General features: G+C 36.9%; 1 protein-coding gene across 12 annotated transcripts in view; it reads left to right on the forward strand.

The window, feature by feature from the left end:
- VPS8 (VPS8 subunit of CORVET complex) overlaps positions 1 to 15,770 on the forward strand; it is a 256,338-nt gene that overhangs the window by 104,192 nt on the left and 136,376 nt on the right. For 11 of the 12 annotated variants that reach the window (XR_005792281.1, XR_005792282.1, XR_005792283.1 and 8 more), the window contains 3 exons: positions 797 to 869; positions 1,182 to 1,301; positions 14,898 to 14,969. Coding sequence is in view for 9 of the 12 variants with exons in the window: in XM_040480980.1 (XP_040336914.1) it covers positions 797 to 869; positions 1,182 to 1,301; positions 14,898 to 14,969 (265 nt within the window). In the remaining 3 variants the exon portion in view is untranslated. The remainder of the gene's footprint in view (positions 1 to 796; positions 870 to 1,181; positions 1,302 to 14,897; positions 14,970 to 15,770) is intronic. The other variant, XM_040480982.1, reaches the window with a different exon arrangement.

A 15,770-nucleotide genomic window follows, 5' to 3' on the forward strand; every position in this document is an offset into this window, starting at 1 on the left:
TTTATTAATTTTGGGGACAGAGAGAGACAGAGCATGAACGGGGGAGGGGCAGAGAGAGAGGGAGACACAGAATCGGAAACAGGCTCCAGGCTCTGAGCCATCAGCCCAGAGCCTGACGCGGGGCTCGAACTCACAGACCGCGAGATTGTGACCTGGCTGAAGTCGGACGCTTAACCGACTGTGCCACCCAGGCGCCCCAACAGAAGACATCTTTATAGTTGAACCCTCAAGGCATAAACCATAAAACATTAGCCATTAGCCATAAGGAAGGTCTGATTTGGAGGTAAAACTGTATAGTTAATTTCTCATCAGTTTCTCCTCTCCCTGAAGACTTGTTCTGTTGCAGACATTTTCCAGACCTTTGTTAGACTAGCTTGTTCCCTGTCTTTAATCACTGTTCTTAGAGCCACTGGTTTGAAGTTTGTGAGAACATTAGGCTTTTCACTGGTAAAACATAACGTAATGGTGCCATTAGGTATTTTTCTGGTGCTGAGTATGAGACTTTCAGATAGTCTGTTCTCATTCCTTCCTGTCCACTTAGCGTAGCTTAGGTTTCTTTTAGGAAAAATAAGAAGAAATGAAAGTGCTTACTCTGTCACAGGATGTGTTTATTTCACCACCATCCCTGGTTGCTCACATTTTCTGAACTGGCTCTCATCTTGATCAAGTTTGAACTTGATGTGACAAAAGCCGAGTGTGCTTAAACACCAAATGAGTATCTTGGGTTTGAGAAACAATGTGTTACCTGGAAGTTAGCCCATTACAAGTCACCAAATCTGTTCTCCTTTTCTTCTAGCTGTTGTCTAGCAGGCCGAGCCTATCCCCTTGGTGACATCCCTGAAGATCTTGTTCCCTTGGTTAAAAACCAGGTTGGTGCTATTTCCACACCTCTTGTTAATATGTACTATATTATGATCCACACCTCTTGTTAATATGTACTATAGATGAACTGTAATTGAAGGTTACACGTGAGTCAGGAGCTATCTGCTATGGTAGGAGAGGACCTACCCACAATCACTACAGCCAGTAATGATAGCGGAATCAGGTTAGAGAAGTTACAACATGGTGGCAATTTAAACTAAATTCCACCTGCCTTTATTTTGTCCAACTGGCAGTTGTTGCTTCAGCAAGATACTTTGTAAGGAGAGAAGATCGTCAACTTTTTTTTTTTAAACTTGAAGGTTTTTGAATTTCTGATTCGCCTGCATTCAGCAGAAGCCTCCCCTGAGGAAGAAATCTACCCCTATGTTCGGACTTTGCTACATTTTGACACAAGAGAATTTCTAAATGTATTGGCACTGGTAAGAGACAATATGATTTTAAGATGTTTTTAGAGGAACCAGGGTAATAAATTTTTTTTAATGGAAAGAAAGATGTGTATGCAGATACAGTTTTGATACCCTGACAGCGAGCAGTAAACATTTCAAAATGTTTAATTTTGTTGTGCCACCCATATTTTATAATTCTTTATCTCCCTTCCTTTCCCCCTCGTCCTTTTGTCCCTTCTTCTCCCCCCACTCCCCTGTGTCTCTCTGTCTCTTTCTAACACATCCTTATCAAAAAGCTAAAGCAGAATTAGATGTGTGGTACATTTTTGGTTTCATAAATTATATTATTTCGTATACTGAATATGGAAGAAGGTTGAAGGACATGTAGTGGTGATGATAGTGGAAATAACTGGAATTTAAAAGGAATCTGGGAGCTCCGTGCTGAAAAAAAATCCTTATACATTTGGGATTTGGGTGAGCCAGGTTGACTATGAAAATGCCCCCAGGGGAATAATTATATAACACATAATATATCATTCCAATTAAATAGTATTGTAGTTGTTTTTTAAAAAGCTTTTGATGATATGGATAGTGCTTATATTACAGTGGTTAGTGAAACAATAGACCCACAAATGTATAAAACACACAAATGTTGCATATGCACAATATTTAGAGAAAAAAGACCAGAAGGAAATAAGACTTAAATATTATTAGTGATTGTGAGATGGGGCAAATTTCTCTAATGAGCATACAGTACATTTATGAATTGAATAATGTAATAAACTGTTAAATAAAAAGAAAGCCTATGAGAAAGTTAAGATTCCCAGTTATATTATTCTTTTAATTAGTTTATTTGAATATTTGGCTTCAGAAGTAGTAATTTTAATTGCATAGGAAGAAGGGAAAAGAAACTTAGAACTGGAAGTCAGATCTGATTGGTTTAAGAAACCTTGGGGCGCCTGGGTGGCTCAGTCGGTTGAGCATCTGACTTCTGCTCAGGTCATGATCTCACAGTTCGTGGGTTCGAGCCCTGCGTTGGGCTCTGTGCTGACAGCTCAGAGCCTGGAGCCTGCTTCACATTCTGTGTCTCCCTCTCTCTCTGCCCCTTCTTTGCTCATGCTGTGTCTCTCTCTGTGTCAAGAATAAATAAACATTAAAACAAATTAAAAAAGAAAAAAAAGACACTTTAAACAACCTTAGAGAACATAAGAATAGTTGGTCTCCGGCATGTAGGAAAAAAGAAACAAAGTGATGAGGCAGGGGGTACAGAAAAAGTAGTAGAGAGCAACAAAGAATTTTAACTAATTTTCCTTTTTTTTTTTTTTTTTAAGGGCTCTGGTAGCGTTTGGAATTGTGCTGATATCTGAATTGAGGATTGATTGATAGTAAGGTTGCAGTACAATCTCATTTGCATAGCAAATATGAGCACCTAGTATGTCACATGTACTGTACTAACTGGGAGTGTACCCTTGGCTGACAAGATATAAACCCTGCCTTTGTGGAGGAGAGCTTCTAGACTTTTAGATAAGTAATTATAGCAAAGTGTAGTGTGTGCCATTGGTGAAGTGCAGGATGCCATACACACACCTAAGAGAGGAATCTAATGGAAGGTTAAGGAAGGTTTCTTGTATGAAATGATGTTCATGTTGAGTCTCAAAGGATGGATAGAAATTAGGTTAGGATTAGGGAAAAGTATTCTAGGTAGAAGGACAGAATATATAAAAAGGCCTGGAAACAAGACAGAACAATGTATACTAAGGAATTGGAAAAAAAAAAAAAATCAGTATGACCACATCTTGAAGTGTAAGGAAGCCTGTAGTGAGAAACAAACCGAAAAGGTAGGAAGAGACTGAGTTTTTTAATCCATGGTGAGAAGTTTAGACTTCTACACTAGAGTAGTAGGTAGCCACCGAAACCTTTTAAGTAGAGGAATATCATGATTTGTAGTTTAGAAAAACTCCCCCTAACTGTTGTATGAAAATGGGTTGTAATAAGACAACTTTGGAGGCAAGAAGATATATTAGCAAATTTTTGTAGTAATCTAAAGTATAGTATAGAGGTGGCTTGAATTAAGGCTGTGATACCAGGGATAATAAGATGTGAAGGGATTTGAAAGATATTTTAGGAAGCAAATTGGCCTAAAACATAGGGCTTATTGTGCCACTGGATGTGAAGGATAAGACAAATGGGAAGTGTCAAAGATTCCTAGATTTCTGACTTGGTTAATTGGATATATGGTGGTTTATTCATTAGGGAATCAGAAGAGAAACTGGTTTCTCAGAAGATGAGGGGTAGGACGAGGTTGTGGTGAGAGATGGGGAAACATATAGATATTAATTCTCTTTTGGACTTAATGAATTTGAAATGCTTGAAAGGCATGTGGAGGTTTTCTTACATGCTTGTATCATGTGTTGGCTGCATGCCCAAGTACCAGAGCTGGAGAAATTGGCAAGACCTAGGATCTGAAATCCTGGACTCACTACCTGTTTTGCCACGATCGATTCATCATCCAACTTTCCTAATTCAGTTAATATATCTTAATAAAAAACATTTTCAGGGGCTTGTAATTTATGTGACAGATTTTTAAATCCCATTTTACCACTTTTTTTCACTTTGGAATATTTTTTAAAGTAAGGTTTTTAAATTTAGCTTCCTTGAGGTATAATTTATATAAAATATAGTATGGTTCATCCATTTCAAGAGAAGAGTTTTACAAATGCATACAGTCTTGTGACCACTCTTACAACTAACATGGAACATTTCCATCACATCCTAAATGCCAGCCCCTGGCAATTGCCAATTTGCTTTCTAATACTGAAATTCTGCCCTTGCCAGGATGTCATATAAATAGTATCATATGCTTTATAGTTTTTTTCGGGCTTCTTTCACTTAAAATAATGCTTTTGAGATTTATCAGTGCTGTTGCTTGTATTAATAGATTGGCCCTTTTTTAAATAAGTTTTTATTTAAATTCCAGTTAGTTAACATACAATATAATATTAGTTTCAGTTGTACAGTATCGTGATTTAACATTTGCATACAATATTCAGTGCTCATCACATGTGTACTCCTTAATCCCCATTACCTATTTAACCCATCCCCCCCACCTCCCCTCTGGTAACCATCAGTTTGTTCTCTATAGTTAAGAGTCTGTTTCTTGGTTTGCCTCTCTCTTTTGTTTTCCCCTTTGCTCATTTGTTTTGTTTCTTAAATTCCACATATGAGTGAAATCATATGGTATTTGTGTTTCTCTGACCGACTTAGTTCACTTACCATAGTACTAACGCCATCTGTGCCATTGCAAATGGCAAGATTTCATTCTTTTTTATGCCTGAGTAATATTCCATTGTGTGTGCGCGCGCACATGCTGTATCTTCTTTTTTTTCTAATTTTTTTAAAGTTTATTAATTTTTGAGAGATGGAGAGAGGAGAAGGTATAAGTGGAGAGGGGCAGAGAGAGAAGGAGACACAGAATCCAAAGCAGTCTTTAGGTTCTCAACTGTCAGCACAGAGCCCGATGCGAGGCCCGAACCCATAAACCTTGAGATCATGACGTGAGCCAAAGCCAGACGCTTGACCAACTAGCTACCCAGGCACCCCCACCATATCTTCTTTATCCATTCATCAATCAGTGGACACTTGAGCTTTTTCCATAATTTGGCTATTATAGATAATGTGGTTATAAACATCAGAGTTCGTGTATCTCTTCAATTTATTTTTGTATTCCTTGGGTAAATACCCAGTAGTATGACTGATGAATCATGGGGTAGTTCTATTTTTAACTTTTTGAGGAACCTCTATATTGTTTTCCACAGTGGCTACATCAGCTTTCATTCCTACCAACAGTGCAAGAAGGTTCCTCTTTCTTCATATCATCACCAACGCCTGTTGTTTCTGTATTGTTGATTTTAGGCATTGTGACAGGTGTGAAGTGAAATCTCATTGTAGTTTTGATTTGCATTTCCCTGATAATCAGTGATGTTGAGCATCTTTTCCATGTGTCTGTTGGCCATCTGTATGTCATCTTTTGGAAGAATGGTCAAGTCTTCTGTCCATTTTTTAATTGAATTATTCATTTTTAAGCTGTTGAGTCTTATAAGTTCTTTATATATTTTGGATAATAACCCTTTATCAAATATGTCATTTGTAAATATCTTCTCCCATTCCATAGGTTACCTTTTTAGTTTTGTTGATTGCTTCCTTTGCTGTTTTTATTTTAATATAGTTCTAGTAGTTTATTTTTGCTTTTGTTGCCCTTGCCTCAGGAGATATATCTTGAAATAAGTTGCCATGGCTTATGTCACTGTCTATGTTCTCCTCTAAGATTTTTAGGGTTTCAGTTCTCACATTTATGTTCCTAATCCATTTTGAATTTATTTTTGTGTTTGATGTAAGAAAATAGTCCAGTTTCATTCTTTTGCATGTAGCTGTTCATTTTTCCCAGCAGCATTTGTTGAAGACACTGTCTTTTTCCCATTGCATATTCTTGCCTGCTTTGTCAAAGATTAATTGACCATATAATTGTGAGTTCATTTCTGGGTTTTCTATTCTGTTGTATTGATCTTTGTTTCTGTTTTTGTGCCAGTACCATACTGCTTTGATTATTACAGCTTTGTAATAAAACTTGAAATCCAGAATTGTGATGCTCCCAACTTTGCTTTTCTTTTGTCAAGATTGCTTTGGGGGTGCCTGGGTGACTTAGTTGGTTAAGGGGCCGACTTCAGCTCAGGTCATGATCTCATGGCTCATGAGTTTGAGCCCCATGTTGAGCTCTGTGCTGACAGCTCAGAGCCTGGAGCCTACTTTAGATTCTATGTCCCCTTCTGCTCTGTCACTCTGTCTCTCAAAAATAAATAAACATCAAAAAAAAAAGTGCTTTAACTATTTGGAATCTTTTGTGGTTCCATACAAATTTTAGGATCATTTGTTGTAGCTCTGTGAAAAATGCTGTTGGTATTTTGATAAGGATTACATTAAATCTATAGATTGCTTTGGGTAGTGCAGATATTTACAGTATTTGTTCTTCTAGTGCATGACATGGAATGTCTTTCTTTCTTTTTGTTTTTTTAAAGTTTATTTATTTTGACAAAGAGAAAGCACGAGCAGGGGAGGGGCAGAGGGTGAGGGAGAGAGAGAGAATCCTAAGCAGACTCAGCACTGTCAGCATGGAGCCCTATGCAGGGCCAGAACTCAGGAATTGCAAGATCATAACCTGATGTGAATTTGGACACTTAACAGACTCAGCCACCCAGGTGCCCTTGGAATGTCTTTACATTTCTTTGTGTCATCTTCCATTTTTTTCATCAGTGCTTTATAGTTTTTAGAGTACAGCTCTTTCACCTCTTTGCTTAGATTTATTCCTAGCTCTCTTACTGTTTTTGGTGCAGTTGTAAGTGGGGTTGATTCCTTGATTTCTCTTTTTGCTGCTTCGTTATTAGTATATAGAAATGCAATAGATTTCTGTATGTTGATTTATATCCTGCAACTTTACCGAACTTGTTTATCAGTTCTAGCAGTTTTTTGGTTGAATCTTTAAGGTTTTCTATATATAGCATCGTGTCATCTGCATATAGTGAAAGTTTTACTTCTTCGAAGTTTTTACTTTACTTTGATGCTTTCAATGCCTTTTATTTCTTTTTGTTTGATTGCTGTGGCTAGGATTTCCATTACTATGTTGAATAAAAGTGGTGAGAGTGGACATCCCTATCTTGTTCCTTACACTAGAGGAAAAGCTCTTAGTTTTTCCCCATTTAGGAGGATTTTAGCTATGGGTTTTTCATATATGGCCTGTGTTATGTTGAGGTGTGTTCCCTCTAAATCTACTTTGTTGAGGGTTTTTATCATGAAAAATGGTATACTTTGTCGAATGTTTTTTCTTCATCTATTGAAAGGATCATATGGTTCTTATCCTTTCTTTTGTTAATGTGATGTATCACATTGATTGGGAATATTGAACCACCCTTGCAACCCAGGAATAAACCCCACTTCACTATGGTGAATGCTTTTTTTTTTTAATATATTGTTGGATTTGGTTTGTTAATATTTCATTGAGAATTTTTGCATCTGTGTTCCTGAGGAATATTGGCCTCTGGTTCTCTTTATTTTATTTTTTATTTTTTATTTTTTTAATGTTTATTTATTTTTGAGACAGAGAGGGACAGAGCGTGAGCAGGGGAGGGGCAGAGGGAGAGGGAGACACAGAATCTGAAGCAGGCTCCAGGCTCTGAGCTGTCAGCACAGAGCCCGACGCGGGGCTCGAACTCACGGACCGTGAGATTATGACCTGAGCCGAAGTCGGACGCTTAACTGACTGAGCCACCCAGGCGCCCCTCTCTTTATGTTTTTTAAGTTAATTTATTATTTTGAAAGAGAGAGAGAGAGCGAGCAGATAGGGGAGGGCCAGAGAGAGGGAGAGAGACTCTCATGCAGGCTCTGTACTGTCAGTGCGAAGCCTGATGTGGGGCTTGACCTCATAAACTATGAGATCATGACCTGAGCCGCAGTCAGAGGACACCAACTAAGCCACCCAGACACCCCTTCTTTTTTTTTTTTTAAAGTTTATTTATTCTAGTTATCTTTTTTAGTGGTGTATTTATCTGGTTTTGGTATAAGGGTAATGCTGGCCTCATAGAATAAATTTGGAAGTTTTTCTCTCTTTTCTGTTTTTTGTAATAGTTTGAGAATAGATATTAACTCTTATTTAAGTGTTTGGTAGAACTTACCTGTGAAGCCATCTGGTCCCGGACTTTTCTTGTTTGGGAGTTTTTTGATTACTGTTTCAATTTCTTTGCTAGTTATTCATCTGTTCAAGTTTACTGCTTCTTCCCATTTCAGTTTTGGTAGTTTATATGTTTCTGGGAATTTATCCATTTCTTCTAGGTTGTCCAATTTGTTGGCATATAGTTTTTTATAATCTCTCATAATTGTTTGTATTTCTGTGGTGTTGGTTGTTATTTCTCTACTCTCACTGTGATTTATTTGGGTCCTTTTTGAGAAGACTGCCTAGGAGTTTATCAATTTTATTAATTTTTCAAAGAACCAGCCCCTGGTTTCATTCAGCCCCTGTTCCATTTTTTAGTTTCTGTTTCATTTATTTCTGGTCTTATCTTTATTATTTCCTTCCTTTTACTGTTTTTGGATTTTGTTTGTTCTTTTCCTAGCTCCTTTAGTTGTAAGGCTAGGTTGTTTATTTGAGATATTTCTTGCTTCCTGAGGTAGGCCTGAATTGCTATAAAGTTTTGGACTCCTTTTGCTGTATCCCAAAGGTTTTGGACCATTGTGTTTTCATTTTCATTTGTGTCCATGTATTTTTTTCATTTCTTCTTTGATTTCCTGGTTGAACATTCATTGTTTAGTAGCATGTTGTTTAACCCTCCTGTATTTGTGGTCTTTCCAAATGTTTTCTTATGGTTGACTTCTAGTTTTATAGTGTTGTGGTCAGAAAAGGTGCATGGTATGATTTTAATCTTTTTGCATTTGTTGAGGCCTGTTGTGTGACCTAATATGTGACCTATTCTAGAGAATGTTCCATGTGCACTTGAAAACAATGTGCATTCTGCTGTTTTCGGTTGGAATGTTCTGAATATATATTTAAGTCTATCTAATCCAGTATATCATTTAAACCCATTCTTTCCTTGTTGCTTTTCTGTTTAGATGATCTGTGCATTGATCTAAGTGGGTGGTAAAGTCCCCTACTATAATTGTATTATTATCAAGTAGTTCCTTTTTGTTTGTTACCAATTGTTTGATATATTTGGGTGCTACTTGTTTGCTGCATACATATTTACAATTGTTATGTCGTCTTCTTGCTGGATTGCTCCCTTTATTATTATATAATGCCCTTCTTTGTCTCTTGTTACAGTCTTTGTTTTAAAGTCCAGTTTGTCCAGTGTTAAGTATTGCTACTCTTTCTTTTGGCATCCATTTGCATGATAAATATTTCTCCCATCTCCTCACTTTCAGTCTGAAGGTGTCTTTATATAGGCAGCATGTAGATGGGTCTTGTTTCCTTATCCATTCTGACACCCTATGTCTTTTGACTGAAGTATTTAGCCCCTTACATTCAAAGTTATTCCTGATAGATATGTATTTATTTCCATCATATCACTTACTTTGTGGTTGTTTTTGGAGATTTTCTCTGATCCTGTCTTGTCTTTCTCTTGAGTTTTGCTGATTTTCTTTAGTGATATATTTGGATTTCTCTTTGTTTGTTGCATGTTTATTAGTGGGTTTTGATATATGGTTACTATTAGGTTTGTATATAACCTCTTCTGCAAATAATAGTTCTTATTAAGTTGATGGTTGTTCAACTTTGTATCCATTCTCTTCCCTTTTGTGCACATTTTGGGTATATGTTATTGTATTTTATATCCTTTTTCTTGTGTGAGTTGTTTGGCTGAATATTAGAGAAATATTCATTTTTACTGCTTTGTGTTTTGTGCTTTTATACTGTCACTTTTGTCCTCTCCTTTCCGCTCAAAGAGTCCTCTTTACTATTTCTTGCAGGGCTGGTGTAGTGGTCACGAACTCCTTTAGTTTTTGTTTGTCTGTGAAGCTTTTATCTCTCCTTCTATTCCAAATGGTAGCCTTGCTGGATAGAGTATTTTTGGCTGCAGATTTTTCCCATTCAGCACTTTGAATATATCAAACCACTGCCTTCTGGCTTGCCAAGTTTTGTTGAAAAATCTCCAGATAGCCTTATGGATTTTCCCTTGTAAGGTAATGACTTCTTTTGTTGCTTTTAAGATTCTTTTCTTCACTGCTATATTTTAAAAATTTAATTACAATATGTCTTGGTGTTGGCCTGATTTTGTTGATTTTGATGGGTGTTGTGTGTGCCTCCTGGATCTAGATGTCTGTTTCCTTCCCTGGATTAGGGAAGTTTTCAGCTATTATTTCTTTAAATAAATTTTCTGCCCTCTTTTCTCTCTCTTCCTCTAGGGCTCCTGTAATATGAATGTTGTTATATTTGATAGAGTCCCTGAGTTCCCTATGTCTGGTCTTAACATAATTCTTTCTCTCTTGTTCAGCTTCATTACTTTCTTTTACTTTTTCTCTGGGTCATTAATTGATTCTTCTGCTTTTCTAGCCTGCTTTTCATTGCATCAAGAATGTTTCTAATCTTGTTTGTTGCCCTCTTTGTCTCTGATTGATTCTTCTTTAACTCTTATCTTTGTGGTAAGGGTCTCACTGATGTCTTCTTTTCTCAAACCCAGTGAGTATCCTTGTGATTGTTGCTTTAAATTCTCTGTAAGGCATGTTACTTATATCACTTTCACTTCAATCTCTGGCTGCGGCCTTATCGTATTCTTTTACTTAGGATAAATTTCTCTGTCTTTGCATTTTGTCTAAATCTCTGCCTTATGTGTGTTAGAAATGCTAGTTATGTGTCCTGCTCCTGAAAGTAATGGCCTTAAGGTAATGTAGTGCCCAGGGCCCACCTAGTGCTTCAGGGAATGTATCTAGTGTGTGCTTGTTTGCTCTGCTGTTGTTTTCTGGTTGCTCTATCCTTCAGGCCAGTGGTCTTAGAAGCTCTCCTTGCCTGCCATAGACAATGTTTGGTCCTGGCCTGCATGTGGGCAGTTTTAACTAAGGGTGCTCTGATCTGCTTGTGGAATGAGACCTGTCACCACCTCCACTGGAACTGAGGGCTTGCAAAACTTTCTGGTCGGGAGATGTGGTATGGGCAGGGGGTTTGTGTCGGTTTTCTAAGGGGGGGGGCCACTGTGCTGGAACTGATGCAGGCGTGACTGAGAAGGGCAGTTCCACCAGAGTACAGAGGGGTGGGGCTTGTTGTAAGCAAGTTGGGCAGCCGGTGTCAGAACTGCACTGCTTCCCACACGTGGCTCTGTGTTTCTGCTGAGGGGCAAGAGAAGAAAATAGCACTAGCCAGCTCCTTTGTTTCCCAAAGAGGTGTGGTGTGTCCATGACTGCTGCCTCTCCAGGAAGAGTTCTGAGAAGAGCAAATAATGTACATCCCCCCCCCCCACCCCGCCCACCGCCATGTGCCTCAGCCACTGTTGAGATTGCTGCTTCCACACTGTCTGCCCCCAAGTTGCTTGCTTACCTTCTCTCCAGGAGCCCCTCAGTGCCCTCCAGCTCTATCACAGCTAAGTCTGTGACCTTTAAAATTCCAGGCTTCCCACCCCCATCAACCTTCAGTTTGTTTTCAGTCTTTAAGAGTCTGGGGAGGGTGGGTGATGTGTATTGAGGAGGGCACCTTTTGGGATGAGCACTGGGTGTTGTATGGAAACCAATTTGACAATAAATTTCATATTAGAATAAATAAATAAAAATAAAATAAAAATAAAATTCCAGGCTTTAAGCCCTGCTGATTGCAAGAATTCGTGAAATTCAGCCCCTCTTGTTTTCCAAGCTAATGGGTTTGGAGAAACGTTCTCCTTGTGCTTTCCCCTGTGTGCTCCTTTCTCTCTCATTCTTCTCCAAGACTACGGCTCCCTCCCCTCCAAAGGAGCTGCTGTTTCTCTTCTAAACCATGTCTCCACACTTTCCACCATCTTCAGTGTGGCCTCTTTTCTCCCTTTAGTGGAGGTTGTTCAGTCAATCTTCAGGTCAATTTCTGAGGTATGTAGGATGATTTGATAGGTATCTAGTTGTATTTATGGGACTAGGTGAGTCTAGGATCCTTCTACTCTGCTGTCATATTCTCCTGAACCAGGTTGTTCCTTTTTATGGCTGTGTAATTTTCCATTTTATGTGTGTACAGTTTGTTGATCTGTTCACCAGTAGATGGTTCTTGGTTCTTGTTTTGAACACCACTATTATGAACATTTACATATGGGTCTTTGTGTGGACATACATTTCTTGAGTAAATACCAAAGACTAGAATTCCTGGGTCATTTGTTAAGTGTTTTATTGTACTTTGTAAGAAACTGACAGGCTGTTTTCTAAAGTGGTTCTACCATTTTACATTCCTGCTAGTAGTATAGGTATCAGTCTGTTCCTTCATCTCACCAACACTTGCTATAGTTTATTTTTTTAAATTGACCATTCTAAAAGGTGTATAGTGGTATCTAATTATCATTTTAATTATATTTTCCTTTTAACTAATGTCAGTAAGCATCTTTTCATTAAAATATATTAGCAGAGAAGACATGTTTGTCACCTGTATATATTCTCTTTGGTGAAATATCTGTTCATATTTTTAAAAATTGTGTATTTTCTTGCTAGGTTTGAAAGTTCTTTACAAATTTGAAATACAAGTTCTTTGTCAGATTACATAAGCTTAGCAAATGTTTTCTCCCAGTCTAGTTTGTCTTTAAAGACTGATAGTTTTACTCTAAGATATCACTCAGAATTGACTTTTCTGGGTCATACCATGTATACTATAGGCCTGTTCAATGTGTGAATTCAAGTCCTTTTATTTCAAGAAAGTCTTCTTGAATTACAGATTTAAATGGTTTTTCTACTTCATTATTTTGTTTCATCTTAAACTACAATTATTTGTATATTATATTTTCTTTATCTTCTCTATTTGTCATCTTTTCTCTGATCTCTTTTACTTTTTTATTTAAATTTTATTAGTTCTCTTCATATATGCATTCAATTTCTCTTACTTTACTTGTGGTCATGTCTGTGCTTTTGGGTGGCTTGTAGGTCTTTGTGCTTCACAAACTGTCATTCTCCATTAGGACATGTTATTCCTCCAACAAGCATTGTATAATTGGAAGCATCTTCAATGGAGTGATAATGACAATGACATGTCATTTTAGTGGCAGCTGGAAACTACAACCAAAATATGTCATTATATATATCATAATATTCATACTATAGTATATCACCACTTAATTATATTTATACAAGTAAACTTTCAATATGTTTCAAAGCAGTGAATACATGCTGCCAAAAGGAAAATGGATAAGAAATTCTTTTCTTACTAGCTGTCACTGCTGTTGTTTTTAATACATATGTTAATTTCTCCATGATTTTTAGTTAAATAGCACTTGTAGCAGATAGTACCTTTATTTGTACCTGCAGAGTGACATCTCATTTTGGCAGGCTGAGGTGAGGGTGGAGGTATGTGTTTGTATTAGTGTATATTAGTGTGTTCATAAACCTGAAGATAGAACTGAGAGACTTTGTAGTTCATCTTTCTGTCTTCAGGCAGGGTAAAATTTAACCCACTTAAACATTAAAATATGTTCTGTTTGAGTTTACAGACTGAGAGTTCCTGCAGTCTCCTTGGTAACTCATCTCAACTTTTCTCAACTAACTGGCAGCAAAGCAGTCTCGTTGAAGAAAGAGCTTTAAAAAAAGAAAAGATTTTATTTTTCTGTCATTAAGTAGACAGATGAGCATCATTTGTTTAAAGCACTTAGTGTGTGTCAAGAGAGGAGAAGGAAGGGCATACTCATCCAAAGTATTATTGCAGAAGTTGGGGAAATTTAGGGCCTACCTAAAGAACAGCAGTATTTTGGTTTGAATGTAACCATAATGTAGTCTTGAAAGTTCATGGCTTTAAAATTCCTTTTTTTAAATCTCTTGGGACACTATGTGGTCTATTTTATTGTTTCAGGAAAATAAGCACTAAATTACTGCTGTATTTCTAAGACCCACATGTGCTAAGTGAAAACCACAGGAAAGATCTTCAAGTCTTTTCATCACTTTTATTATTCAATAAATATTTTTGTTTTAATTTTTTTGGTAGTGAAAACAATGTTAATTCCTTCATATATGCATTTTATAGGTACTAGGTATTTTCAGAATCCGATGCTGTCATTTACTTTGGTACATGTTTTGTTCTAAATATATCTGGCTCTACTTGTGCAAGGACATAAGAGTGCTGTACTTGGCGTGTTTTGAAAATGGGATACTTAGTCCTTATATGTAGGCTTGAGGATTTTAACATTGTGACAGTTTTACCATGATTTAAAAAAAAAAAAATCTGTCATTGAACATCATTTTTTTTTAGTTTTTTTAAAAAAAAATTTTTTTTTCAACGTTTATTTATTTTTGGGACAGAGAGAGACACAGAGCATGAACAGGGGAGGGGCAGAGAGAGGGAGACATAGAATCGGAAACAGGCTCCAGGCTCTGAGCCATCAGCCCAGAGCCTGATGCGGGGCTCGAACTCACGGACCGCGAGATCGTGACCTGGCTGAAGCCGGACGCTTAACTGACTGCGCCACCCAGGCGCCCCATTTTTTTTTAGTTTTAATGAAAATCATGAAAGTTATTTTTCATGAAAGTTAATAAACTGTACTTCAGTTATTATTTCTAAATAGCCTAAATGGAATGATGGCTGAGCATGTAACATGTATTTTCTCAAGCCCTTGTTCATAAATTTGCCTCTTACCCTTAGTGTTTCTTCTTTTTCATTGCCTGTAAACTTTGCCCTCCTTTCTGAAGCCACTCTTTGGTTGTATGATAGTTACTATATTTTTATGCTTGTTATCTGGTTTTAAAGTCCTAGAATACCATGCAGTATTAACTGCTATAGCTCTCTGGCTAACTTACTAAAAACAACTTACTATTTAAAGGTATAGAAGGAAAAACCTGATGAGGAATGGTTATCTTATTTGGGATTTTACCTGCCTAATAGTAAGAAATTAATATCTTGTTTCCTTCAAATTTTACAAATAATAATTTTTAAAAATTTCTTCCTGTTAGACTTTTGAAGATTTTAAAAATGACAAGCAAGCTGTAGAATATCAACAACGAATTGTGGACATTTTGTTGAAAGTGAGTACTCAGAGAATAGATGTCTTTGTATTAATGTTTAAGAAAGTTGAATTGTTTTATAGCAAAAATAATCTTATTTAATAATCTTATTTAATAAAGCAGTATGTCCAAAGAAATTTTGTTGTGATGTCTTTGTCTTCCAAACCTGAGTGAAAAACTAACCATTAATTCAAAAAAAAATTGTTACTGTATCTCAGCTGTAGACTTGCTACTAGGATACAGGGTACTGCCCTTGAGAGATGCATTTTGTGGTAATTACTATATTAATATGATTTTGTGAAATAATGGTGACTGACTTCAGAATGCTTTAAGAAAATAATTAATGTGAAGAATCTTCTTCTGTCTCAGACCAGCATCGCTGTGTTGCTGTAGTTTGACCGTGGCACTGAGATGGTGGTAACACTTCAGAATGATTAGAGGCACAGAGAAGATCATCTCAGTTTAAATCTAACTAAATTCAGTCCAAAGCTATTTTGAGATCCATGCTGTTGCTAATGAATGAATGCAGAGACAGATGCTTTTCCTTTCCATCTGCACAGTTTGAACCAGGCCAGTTTCTTGTAGTTAGTTGAAAGCTTAGAATTTTCATCCTGTTCATTTGGCTGTAGAATGGAGATTTCTTCCTCTTAGGGAGTTTTCAATTATTTTGGACAAGATACCAAAATTAAATGTTCTCTAATTGTGTATGACATTAATGCATTACATTTATAATAGTTCTTTATAATTTTCATAGCACGTGTATATACATTATCTTAATTGAGCTATTTATTAACCTTGTAAGATAGGCAGTGATGAATATGA

Source organism: Herpailurus yagouaroundi, unplaced genomic scaffold, assembly GCF_014898765.1.
Source record: "Herpailurus yagouaroundi ecotype Mexico unplaced genomic scaffold, PumYag 159, whole genome shotgun sequence".
Classification (NCBI taxonomy): domain Eukaryota; kingdom Metazoa; phylum Chordata; class Mammalia; order Carnivora; family Felidae; genus Herpailurus; species Herpailurus yagouaroundi.